The sequence below is a fragment of the Physella acuta genome, unplaced genomic scaffold (assembly GCF_028476545.2).
Source record: "Physella acuta isolate Inbredline_101_S28 unplaced genomic scaffold, ASM2847654v3 ptg001015l, whole genome shotgun sequence".
Taxonomy (NCBI): Eukaryota; Metazoa; Mollusca; class Gastropoda; family Physidae; genus Physella; species Physella acuta.
The window spans coordinates 167,795-181,371 of record NW_026732532.1 but is presented as its reverse complement, the minus strand read 5'-3'; the positions used below and the strand labels follow the sequence as shown (position 1 = coordinate 181,371).

General features: G+C 36.4%; 1 protein-coding gene across 1 annotated transcript; it reads right to left on the bottom strand.

Moving 5' to 3' along the window:
* Positions 1 to 3,037: 3,037 nt before the first annotated feature.
* On the bottom strand, positions 3,038 to 12,569 carry LOC131954597 (uncharacterized). Its single transcript, XM_059318373.1, has 8 exons — positions 12,512 to 12,569; positions 11,703 to 11,939; positions 10,486 to 10,812; positions 7,402 to 7,560; positions 5,840 to 5,983; positions 4,514 to 4,633; positions 3,562 to 3,583; positions 3,038 to 3,337 (listed from the first exon to the last, which is right to left on the bottom strand). Exons 1-8 carry the CDS (start codon positions 12,567 to 12,569, stop codon positions 3,082 to 3,084), a joined length of 1,323 nt encoding a protein of 440 aa, XP_059174356.1. The 3' UTR covers positions 3,038 to 3,081.
* Positions 12,570 to 13,577: the final 1,008 nt, after the last annotated feature.

Here is a 13,577-nt window from a genome sequence, read left to right as displayed (position 1 = left end):
CAAACTTTAATTACCCAGGTAATATTAATGAACATATTAAATTGCATACCTGTAACATTACGGCATCGTGTAAAACTTTAATTACCCAGGTAAATTGAATAAACAGATCAAACTTTAATTACCCAGGTAAATTTAATGAACAGATGAAACTTTAATTACCCAGGTAAAATTAACGACAAATCAAATTCCACACCTGTAACACTATCACAGCGTAGCGAGCTTTCAGTTCTTCTGGCCTGGTTGTTTAAAAACTCGGCGAAACAGCAAAATTTGCCATGGTCTGAGCGTCGTGTAAAAGGTACGAACAGCAACAGTCTGAAATGTTGCCGGGAGAGCGTTTTATTCTGGGAATAGATCATGGTTCCATAACTATACGATCGCCAAAGTGACCGGAGAGTGTAGCCCTGGATGATGATAAAATACATTTTACAAAACGTAAAGAAGAGGTCTTGAAAACGTGGATTTGCACAATTTAATAATTTAGATATCCAAAATAGGTTGAAATTTGTTAACGGTGGGTGATATAAAAATAACAATTTTCGTCATGTTTTCGGGATGGGAATGTGACCTGGAACAGTGGAAGATTAAAACATCGTTTGGTTTCTGAACACGAACTTTGTATTCATGTGTCTTCCAGCTTTTTTTTTTCTTAGGGGCACTTGATAATTTCGAGGGTGGAGAGAGGGTGTGGGTGTGTTGGTGTGTTTGTGTGTGCATGTAGGCCTACATTTGCAAAAAAATATATAAAGTGATTTAAAACTACATTTGTTCACATCATAGTTGGTACCAAGTACGACGGCAATATTAATGTCCAGTTCTCATCAAATGGAAGCGGATTTATGTGTACGACCGACGTTCTTATGCTGGGGTTAATTGTATTCATAATGAATTTCTGGTCTCATTACCCTCTTCTACCTACATCATCCGCTAAATAAATTTTCCGTGGGGATAGGGGGAGGCGGACGCTGGTATATATATTTTACATATAAATTCCATTTTGTTCGGAGGTGCGGTAGACTTTCTTCGCCCCCCCCCCCCCTCCCCACGAAGAGATGCCTGGAAGAAACTCTGTATAGAATGCTCAGTGCTTTTTCTATAGCTTGGTCTGTGCGCACGTCAATTCTAAAGCCTTATAAGCTTAAAATCAGGGTTTTATCAGGTATATTTTAGGAGTCCCCCCCCCCACCCCTTCACCCTGACCATTCACACTGGACCACAAAGGACGAAATAGAGAACCAAATAATTAATTTAAAATCACATCTTTTAATGATTGTCCGCCAACTCCATGATAGTTTACCCCCCCCCCCCTTTTTTTCCGAAACTTTAAATACCCCACGCTTTAGAAAAAAAAATGCATGAAAAGAAAATTGCTTTAAAAGACCCTCACCATTCACACCGCACCACAAAGGAAGAAATAGAGAACCATATAATTAATTTAAAATCACATCTTTTAATGATTGTCTGCCAACTCCATGATAGTTTACCTCCGCCCCCCTTTTCCGAAACTTTAAATACCCACCCTATAGAAAAAAAATACATGAAAAAAAAATTGCTTAAAAGCCTCACAAGATGAATGTAGTGTCCTGAATCTAGGGAAAACCCATGATACGTCACAGGCTCATTTACGTGGTGCCAGTTTAGCTGGAGCTTCTTCATGCCGACAATATTCTTTGGGACGCCAGCCAGGTCGGCATCACAGTCTACGGTGTACGATTCTTCTGCTTTAACCACTCTTGGCGTGATTGTTCTCATTCGGGCTGTAGTGAGAGACCCGCAAGAGAATAGGACTCTTGCAAATATGAGACATGTTTTTTTTTAAATGTATTAACTTTGTATTGTATCAACCTTTAAAACAAAGATTTTTAGCCTGTTTAGATATATGACTATATAACTCACTAAATTCATATCTGCATTCATCGAACACTTCTAAATAGGCAGATCGTTTTTTTTTCAAATCAAAAACATAGTCAGGGTTAAATATTTTACTGGAGCATGAAATGAACAATGCATCAACATTTCAACATTAATGTATTCAGAGAACAAAAAAAATTAATATTGAAAAACTACATTAAAAATAGATGTACCATACACTTTATAAAGATACTTACCAAATTCAGCAATAGGGCATATACAAAATACTACTAAAGGAAGAGTAAATAAAAACATGCGTAAGCCTTTTGTTATTTTTTGTTTTATTTAGATACATGTATCGTGACTTCCGTTTTTATAGTGTTTTTAATTTATTTTTTTTGGAGAGTTGTAAATTGACTTCCGTTTGTAGAGTAATTTAATTTTTTTATGTAGATACTTTTTCAGTGACTTCCGTTTGTTTGAGGTATAGGCAACGCGTGAATACAATGAGGAACATGGCGCGCATATCAGAGAAGACATCAGATGTTTAGTAATAAAGTTGAGAAAAAAAAAATTGTGTTTGATAACAAAAAAATAAATAAATATAACCATGAACTGCTATTTAAAAAACTAAACAGAAAAAAGTTGGTCTCTTCTAAAGCTTTATTAAAAGAAGTGAAGTTTACTTAATTGCATTAAAGCTTGTTATTTGCACACACACAATTTAAATTGATAACAAAATGCTATAATCTTTTTAAAGCTTGAACATATAGGCCTAAATAATTAACCAGATAAAATAATTAATCAATTGCAAAAAATAATTAATTCAACTTTTCTTATCAATTCAACCCAATTTTATTTTGAATCAGTTTGTTAAGTATAATTAAAAAAAAAACAACAATGACACAGCAAATGTTTAAAATAATATTCTTTATTTGTATGCCAGAAATACTTGTGATGTGTTTCTTGTTATGTTAAATTCTATTCAGGTAAATGTATACATACAGGTGATTGCCTAGTAATATTTTAACATAGAAAGAACAATGCCCAGTTTTTCTTCCAGAATTTTTTCTGGGAATGGGGGGGGGGGGGGGGGGAGCGGCGGACACTGTTAAAAGTATCTATTTTCTATTGAAATTCAATTTCTTTCGGGGGAGCCCCCCTACCCCCCCCCCCCTGGCTTTGAAGAAACACTGCCATTTTCCAGCGTGAATATTGGAGTCTAAGGCGTTAATCAGATGGTGCAGGAACGTCGTACACATGACGTTGTGGCATGCGCGTTAACATAGGCGGGATAACCGGGGGCGTGTCCTGGCCGTCTGTGACGTCATAACACTCATCGAACGTGTAGTAGCCATCCCGCTGACGTATGACTGGCATGTGACGTTCCCCGTCCGGCATGTCGTACGTGTCAATCAGGGTGTAACGGTCGTGGTCGGCTGAACTTGTGGTGAACTGGCCGGGCGCCGCGTCAGGCAGTGCTAGGCTTTGGGGGTAAACAAAAAAAGGGAAATAACCAGTGGGTATTGTGTTGAGTCCCTCCTTATATATATATATATATATATATATATATATATATATATATATATATATATATATATATATATATATATATATATATATATATATATATATATATATATATAACACGACTAATTTGTCACCGATCAGTTGAATCAAAGAAACGAATTTGTTTTTTTTTTAACTTACCGTTTAGTCTTTATACGTAAAACTGAAAAAAAAATGTAACAAAAATTAGAAACAAATTGTTTTTTAATACAACGAAAGTATTATGTTTCAATACAATGTCAACGAATGTTTTGAATGTATATATATATATATATATATATATATATATATATATATATATATATATATATATATATATATATATATAATTTTATCTTACAAATGCGATGCTTTTTCCTTAGACTTTACTGGGGTCACTTTACATTGCCTAACTTATACATTGTAATTGAAGTTAAAATTCAATGGACACAGAACTGACCCTCATATTCCTATTGACATCCAGTTGTTAATGTCGAGTTAAATGACTGAAACACTGATAGACACCATGTAGGCCCTACTGTTACACACCTCTTACAGTTGACACATTCCTACCCGCCTAACCGCTTGAAAAAAGAATCTGCACAATCGTTCACACATATTTTGTACCTGTATTCGATCTTTGGATAACATTACACAAATACACGGCTGAAGTCAACACATATACGCACTATCCCCTAAGTTCTAGAATATTCTCACCTATTCTAATTTAACCAACACTTGTCCCAAAACAACTTAAACAGGTAAACTCTACTCAGAGGCGTAGTGACCCTTCCCGGCGCCCGGGGAAAACTTTCGATTGCACCCCTCCCCTCAAACTTTCGATTTGCACCTCCCCCTCAACCTTTCAATTTATTTTTCCAACCTATTTTGGCGCCCCTTAAGGTCGGCGCCCGGGGACATATATCCCCCGCCCCCCCCCCCTCGCTACGCCTCTGACTCTACTTATTTTTCCTTACAAGGTAACACTGCGATGTTTTGAATCACCCGCACGCACAGAAAATATAAGTCGACCTTGCGTGACGAGAATGATGATGTTATCTTTAGCAACATGTATTACGCGATGGTGTTGAATTTTGTAAATATCAAGACTCACCTCTAAAGATCAGAAATCCGGCAATAACAAGGGCAATAACTACAGCAACACCTCCAGCTACTATCCAGTACATCGTGGAATTGTTTGGGTCATGTAAAGTGATTTCACGTTTCCATGGTGCTGGATTCAAATAATGTTCATGGTTTATGTAATTGATTAATATAAATTAGTCGCTCCATACGTTTGCCAAAGTTTACATGGGTTTATAAATTAGTCGCTTCCTATGTTTGCCAACATTTTCATGAGTTTATAGTTTCATAGTTAGCCAAAGTTTTTATGGGCTTATGTAATTGATTTCTTTAGATTAGTCGCTTCATACGTTTGCAAAAAATGTCATTGGCTTATGTAATAGATTACTTTAAATTAGTCACTTCATAGTTTGCCAACATTTTCATGTTTATTTTTGAATGGATTACTTTAAATTAGTCGCTTCATAGTTTGCCAAAATTTTCATGTTTTTTTTTATGGATTACTTCAAATTAGTCGCTTCATAGTTTGCCAAAATTTTTACGGGTTTATGTAATAGATTACTTTAAATTAGTCGCTTAGTAAGTTTGCCTAGTCAAAGCAATATTTTTACGGGTTTATGTAATAGATTACTTTAAATTAGTCGCTTAGTAAGTTGGCCAAGTCAAAGCAATATGTTTACGTTAAACTTGAGTAAACTCTATGAACAATATTATTTTAATTCCCCACACACAATGTTTATAAAGGAACACAAATAGCCAATTTATTCACACGTAATATAAATTAAGAAGAATTATTCAAACGGAATACAGTATGGTGATAATACTGTTGCTATTCTTTAAGTTATATCAATTATATGCTTTTATAAGCTTATTGATCTCAAATATTCATTTTAAATAAAAAAGAACAGCAATCTTTTCAAAATTTTGTATGTATACAATAAACATAAGTTATGTGATCACAGTAATTAAAATTGTGTTTTTTTTTTTACAAATATTTTAAACATGTATAAAATTAAAATAACTATATCTGCTGGTATTAATCAGAGTTTCTTCCAGTTTTTTACCGCCTCCCCCCCCCCCCCCCCCCCCCGAACCAAATGAAATTTATATAATTTATATAGAAAACATATACTTTTAACAGTGTCCGCCCCCCTCTCCCCCCCGAAGAAAGTTTACCGCCCCCCCCCCGAAAATTTCAAGTGCCCCCCCCCCCAGAGAAAAAAGTCTGGAAGAAACACTGGTATTAATTTAACTTTGAGAACACATCAAATTACAATCATAAAAATAAACGTATCCCTACAATCATGTCTGTAGACTGATTAAACTTTGACCCAAACAATACATTATCATCACAAACCCCAAAACGGCAGCTGGCAAAAATAAGGCAAGGTCAAGCTGGAATCATCAGAGCAGTTCCTTGTCGATTCTATGGATTTGGTTTGTTCATTCCAAACATCACAGACAGTGTTGTTTATGATCCATATTCTGTTCGCGTTATGGTCTGGATATAAACACATTATAATTTATTAGGTTTGTTATTACAGTGGTGGTTTTGATGAATTAAATATTTCATAATTGTGCTTAGCATTTGAAGAGTATCCAGTGTGTATATATTATATACACAGCTTATTCTCAAATAAAGTACTCAATGGTTACGTTGCATTTGAAACCATTATAAACTATACAATGCAACAGGGGTTACCTATAACCAATTACACACCACAATGTGTGTTACCTATACGCCATTACATTACACAACTTGAGATACCTATAAGTCATTACATAATACACCTTGAGTTACCGAAAAACTGTTACACAATATAACTTAAACAATTACACTATACAATACAACATGCCTTACCAATAAGCGATAACACGACACGAGACAACTTGAGTTACCTTTTTAAACCATTACACAATACAATTTGTGTTACCTCTAAGCCATGTCACTATGCAATTCGAGTTACCTATAAGCCAGTACACAATACCATTTGAGTTTCCGATAAACTATTACACAATACAACTTGAGTTTCCTAAAAACCATTACATAACACAGTTTTACAGAGTTACCTATAACCCATGTCACAACACAACCTGAGTTACCTATAACCCATGTCACAACACAACCTGAGTTACCTATAACCATACATGTCACTATACAACACAACTCGAATTACCTATAACCATGCATGTCACTATACAACACAACCTGAGTTACCTATAACCCATGTCACCATACAACCTGAGTTACCTATAACCCATGTCACAACACAACCTGAGTTACCTATAACCCATGTCACAACACAACCTGAGTTACCTATAACCATACATGTCACTATACAACACAACTCGAATTACCTATAACCATACATGTCACTATACAACACAACCTGAGTTACCTATAACCATACATGTCACTATACAACACAACTCGAATTACCTATAACCCATGTCACAACACAACCTGAGTTACCTATAACCATACATGTCACTATACAACACAACCTGAGTTACCTATAACCATACATGTCACTATACAACACAACTCGAATTACCTATAACCCATGTCACAACACAACCTGAGTTACCTATAACCATACATGTCACTATACAACACAACCTGAGTTACCTATAACCCATGCCACCATACAACACAACCTGAATTACCTATAACTTATGTCACCATACAACCTGAGTTACCTATAACCCATGTCACTATACAATACAACCCGAGTTACCTATAACCATGTCACAATACAACCTATGTTACCTATAACCATACATGTCACTATACAACACAACCTGAGTTACCCAAAACCCATGTCACCATACAATACAACTTGAGTTACCTATAACCCATGTCACCATACAACCTGAGTTACCTTTAACCATGTCACTATACAACACATCCTGAATTACCTGACATACATTGAGCAGCACCTGTCGTCGGTGTCTCCCGCATCACGTGACCACCATACGACTCACACACACCTGCAGCAAGGGTCACGTTGTCAGTTGGGTCCTCCAGGTGAACACACCTGGCCTCTAGCTCACACCAGTCCTTAGGGCACTTCTCACCTGGTATATTATAACTGTACCTTTTTTTTTAACTGTAATCTTTTTTTTTTCTTCAGGGAAACACATAGCATTATGCTGTTTTCTAATTAAAATCATGTTTTTTAAAAACCTATATCAGATTTAGCAATGCACAATATTTAAAAAAAAATTATAATTAAATAATAGATGACTTTATTTTTTTTTCAGCAGGAACTTCGTGGCTTATTGGTAGAGCGCTAGGCGGCTCACTCGAAAGGCTCGAGTTCAAGTCCTGGAAGAACGTTACTGAGTCCATACAGCTCACTCACCAATAATGGAAGTAAAGGCGGCTGGGTATAGAGCTGCAGACATTATCTCTTCATATGTCTAAAAGATAGAATATTTAATTTCTAAATTTCTATATAGTCTCGAGTTGAACAGCGTTTCTTCCAGGCATCTCTTCGGGGGGACTCTGTCCCCCCGAAGAAAGTCTACCGCCCTCCCCCGAACGAGATGGATTTTATATAGTAAACATACACTTTTACTAGTGTCCGCCCCCCGAAAAATGTTGACCGCCCCTCCCCCCCCCCCCCCCGAAAATTTCAAGTGCCCCCCCCCCCCTCCCGGAGAAAAAAGTCTGGAAGAAACACTGGAGTTGAAATCCCGTGCTCGCAAATGTAGAATGTCCACTCTTCTCTGATGGGTATCTGCCACATGTTAGTGAAATACAGGTCGCTAGGCATGGTGCTTGCAGAACTACATCATTATTTGCGAATACTACATATACAGCTAAACTCTACTTCATCGCCCCATGATTATCCAGGTGTCCTGTCAAAAACCCTCTGGACAAAAACCCCCTGGACATAAACCCCCCGACATAAACCCCCTGGACAAAAACCCCCCGCGACATGAACCCCCTGGACAAAAAACCCCCGCGACATAAACCCCCTGGACAAATACCCCCCGCGATATAAACCCCCCGGATAATAACCCCCGGACTGAGGTTTATATAAAGAAAAAATAACGATGATGTGAACCAAGAAATTAAAAAAAAATTACATTAAATTAATTTAATTTTTTACGACTAAGAAAATAGTTTCTAACTAAAAAATGCTTTTCGAAATCAAGGAGTGACCTTAGTTGTATTTGATCAAAGATCGGGCACCGACAACACCTTAGATATAGGTCATCCACATGTGGGAGCCGTGCGGATCAAAGCAACACATTCTTAACAATTCAAAAGATGTGAGAGATTCACCGGCGGAAGCTTGGTTCATATCCACCTTGGCATACAGAACCATGGTATAAATATAAAATCAAATTTATTTCTCGACAAATCGTATATTTTCTGGAATGGAGTTTGTTCAATCCAATAAAGGAAATTTAAAGGTGATTTTTGAAGGCTATGTTTATGTCAAGCAAAAAGATCTGGCGAACGGCGTTGTGTCATTTGAGTGTTCCAAAAGACGCAACAAGGCAGAATGCAAAGCAAAAATAAAGATTCATGGTGAACAGCTTGTCGGACGTTGTAATGGACATTCGCATGGACCAGATACATCTCAACTGGAAGTGTGTAAAGTAGTGCAGCAGATGAAACAACTGGCAGAAGAAACGGAAGCAACACCCCAGCAGATCATCACTCAGTCCATTACTACGATTACTGAAGATGCCAAGGCTAAGCTGCCCTCGATTCCACACATACGGCGTAACATCAGGCGTCAACGTCAAACGCTAAAACACCCACTGTCTGATCCAAGGAATGTTGATGATATAATCATTCCTGAACAATATACAATGACACAAGATGGACAACAATTTCTTCTGTTCGATTCCGGTGCCAAATCAAAAGGTAGGATGTTTTTGTTTGGAACCAAGGACAACCTTAGGTTATTGGAGGTTAATCAGCACTGGTTTATGGATGGTACATTCAAAACAGCTCCTGCATTGTTTTCACAACTGTACACAGTCCATGCATTGGTCAATGGACGCACTGTTCCATGTGTTTATGCCTTGCTTCACAATCTGTCTTTTTAAAGTTATAATAAAAATAAAAGTTTTTTCCTAATGTTTGTTTTGTATTTTTATATTAATTTTGTTTCTCGTCATCTTTGGTTTTTCCTTATATAAACCTCAATTGGGGGGTTTTTGTCCAGGGGGTTTATATCGCGGGGGGTTTTTGTCCAGGGGGTTTATATCGCGGGGGGTTTTTGTCCAGGGGGTTTATATCGCGGGGGGTTTTTGTCCAGGGGGTTTATATCGCGGGGGGTTTTTGTCCAGGGGGTTTATGTCGCGGGGGGGTTTTTGTCCAGGGGGGTTTATGTCGGGGGGTTTATGTCCAGGGGGTTTATGTCCAGGGGGTTTTTGACCGGGAGCCGATTATCCAGGTCCTTTATGGTACACTTATTCACATCATGCTAAGTTTATCTAGTACTTTCCATTGAAATTAATGCGTTTGTTTATGATCGAGTGAAGGGTATGAATGGGGGTGAATGTTGTTTGTATCTGTTACCCTATTCCGTTCGTCCCTGTTCAGTTCTTCTTTTGTGAGTTGTAATAGTCCGGTTTGTACCCATTTGTGAAATAGTATTTAAGGTGTGTGAAAACGTGTGTGATGGCCTCAGTTTCGTCCAGATCTCCAAGGTAAGTATAGGTTAGGTCTATACTAGTATTTAGCCACTTTTTTGTAGTTTTACTAGCTTGTGTATTTTGTGTTTAGAATAGACTGTGTTAGGTGTAGGTAGTGTAGATTTTATTAATGTTTTGTTTTTAGTTTTAACGAGCATTTGTTTTCATTTACTATTGTTTTGCAACCCGTTTGTGGTTGTTTAACTTATGTGTTGCTCAACGCATCGGATCACATGTAAGGCGTGTCCGTGAGTTCACAACAGTGTGTTTAGTAAACATAAAATAACTAAAAAAATAACAAAAAAACACCATCAAACAAAAACCAGTAACAAGAGTACTCACCTTCTCCGTGTAAATCGACGCTAAAGGTAAGAACGTCAACGCCGTATTCTCTATCCTCTACAAAATAATGCCCAAAGTCCTCCGGTTTATTGATCTTCATCGCCATGGAAACGTTGTAGTGCATCGTGGATTGTCCAATCATGCTGAAGGTAAACTGGTACTTGGAGTGGGAGGTGACGGTCCTGATTCTCTCGCCGTTGATCCAGAGAGAGAGGCCGGCGTGGGTCTTTACGTCGGCTATAGCGCACAGGGAGATGGTGGCAGTTGCACCAAGTTTGCCGATCCATGTGGCGTTACGTGGGCTGTTGTGGCAGAACTTAATCGGGCCTGGTGTTAGGGTTTTAATTTTTCTTTACAGGTTTTAAGTTTATATGTGGTCTTTATGTCTTTACATATCGCAACATTTTAAAAAAAGCCACAGAAAAAAAAAATACACACACACACATGTCACGTTCTATTTCCTTTACATAAAACACACCATTTGTAAGTATTTTTGTATAATCTTTCATTGGACGGGTGGTATGGCGATCGAATTCTATCCGGAATACTTGAGTTCAAACCTCGGTCCAGTATCGAGACTGTATGACGTCTTTGAGTCCATCCAGCCCTGATTTCTATTGGTATAGCATTAGGGAATGTAAATGAGAAATTGGATAGTAATAACTACACCATCCAAACATATATTGATTTCAATGAAATTGGTGAACTCTATTTCACCTGCCCAATTTTCGACAGGGTACGTTACTATTTAATAGTTCCTCTGTCTCGTAAAAAAGCAGAACAACCGATCATGTAATAAACTAAATGAAGTTAAAGGGAAAGATTATTGGTTTTTTTTTTGGTTTTTTCTTACTGAAATTATTCATGTGTGTATGTAATTTTTTTATCTCTGCCACCTATAAACCTCTATCGTTATGACGTAATAAAATAAAACTATTCAGAAAATTATTTTGTATTGAATTTTTTTTTTAGCGGCAGCTATTACCTGTACAATATTGCTAATAAGCCTATATAGAGATATTTGAAAAATTTATTTCACATATTCAATACATATCATAATACGAATGTGAATCGAGCTCACAGCTTAAATAAAAAGGCAATCATCGTATATAATCAATATCTTAAAGTGATTGTTTCTAATGTATACCTACAGTTTTTAACCATCACATCGATGTAAGACGTATCCATCAGACCAGAGTTGACGTCTAGCTGCTTACATATGTAACCGCTGATTACATCGCACGTCACGTTGTACATAACGTGTGCTAACGTTCTTGACTGGTTGGTCGATGCTACCTGCTGCCCAGCGTCGTCGATGATGACGATGTGTGACGTGGAGGTGATGTTGTCGACGTCACAGTTGAAGATGACGTCAGCGCCTTGTGTGACGTAGACGGGCAGGATGTGTGAGTACACCTCGCCGTTGACTCTGAAGCTTGTGATCTTCGCCTGAGCTGTCGAGTTCAAAGGTTATAGAGGTTAAGAGTTCAACTCAAGTTCAAGGTCGTGTTAAAGTATACAAAAATAAATGATGCTAGAAAAGTTTATTAACGGGTTAATAAAAATACATACAAAATATGTTATTAATTAAACAAGCTAATTAATTAAGACAAAAAAATAAACTGTTCACGTTTAAACGAAAACAGACTGATTTAATATGTTAAAATAATAAAGTAACTTATTATTGGTAAAAAGCAAAATTCAGGATAAAAAGCAAGGTATTTTAATAACTTTGAGATTAGTGGAATGTTTCTAGAATTTTTTGGAAATCCTGATCTACGGTTGCTAATAGTTTGTTAGAGTGGTTCGTGTGCCAAAAAAGAGTTTTAAAAAACATGTAGTTGTTAAAAAAAAGAGATTTGTCGGGTATGACGCTACTTTAGATAACATCACAAGGCACAATTCAGAGTAAACTTAAAAAAAAAGAAGATAAAGGAAAAACATCTTTAATAAATTAATATTATTATGCTTGTAAAATGTTATATTGTTCGCTTTAAGTAATATAATACAAAAGCAACATACGTACCACCGCTGTAAAATGCTTCAACAAGCAAAAATAAAACGGCTATAAAATGAGGTATCATTTTCTTTCGGCTCTTGATGGCGTACATTAAATTATTGCTGTTAATTAACACTTTTTATTTAAAAAAAATGATCACATGGGACAATCAATTTTAGAGTCACAACAGGAATACCAAAGCTAGTTTATGCAGAATCACTTCCAACATTTATAAATTGAAGTGTATTAGTCACATGAAACAGTGTTATAATAAAAAAAATGATTCCGACTTTATACAATAAATATATTAATTGGAACGTAACATAATAATATATTGAAACTATAATTGCTAAACAATATTAGATTACTACACGAAGACTGCATGTTTTAAAGCAATCTAAATACAATTTATATTTTTAAAATTTAAAAAAAAAATTACTTAAATAAACGTTTTCAAAATCATTATCTGTCAAACTTGAAATCGGATTTCAATGAATGGTAACATTAAAATATACACAAAAAAAAATATTGTTAATAGATGTATATTAAAACAATAATCCATGTATTCCTTCGGAAATGAATACAAAGTAACAATCTTGTTTATAATTAATCTACAATCAAAACAAAAATTAGAGCTGATATCCCCACTTAACCGCACGTGAGTACCAGCTCTCCTGACGATTACACTTCCCTGACTGATGAACACAAAATGTTGGCAGTCTACGGGTCGGCGTGTTACCCTCGGTATTCATTGATGTGTTTAGCTTCCTGCATGTTATTCACTTGCCATGAATACATGCTAAATTTTATTACTCTCTCTTTCGTTCTCTCTTTATATATTGTATTTTTTTGTGTTTGCGTTTGTGTTTGTGTTGTGTTTGTGTTTTCGTTTGCGTTTGTGTTTGCGTTTGTGTTTAGTTTTGTTCTTTTCCCAAGATTCACCGTGGCGGAGAACGGGTATGCAGCTAGTACTTCTATATACAATTTACACATAACATTTGGATCTTGAAATACAAAAAAAAATGCCTGTACGTAAAACAATCTCTCAAAAAAGTAGTAGAGAGTAAGACTGCTAACCCGAAGGTCTCGAGTT

Bases quoted from the DNA above. Each gene is read 5' to 3' on its own strand.
- LOC131954597 (XM_059318373.1), bottom strand. From the start codon at position 12,569: ATGATACCTCATTTTATAGCCGTTTTATTTTTGCTTGTTGAAGCATTT. The intron at 7,561-10,485 runs GTGAGTACTCTT...ATAATATACCAG, and splicing joins CGTCGATTTACACGGAGAAG to GTGAGAAGTGCCCTAAGGAC. The intron at 5,984-7,401 runs GTAATTCAGGAT...GTTTATATCCAG, and splicing joins TGCTGCTCAATGTATGTCAG to ACCATAACGCGAACAGAATA.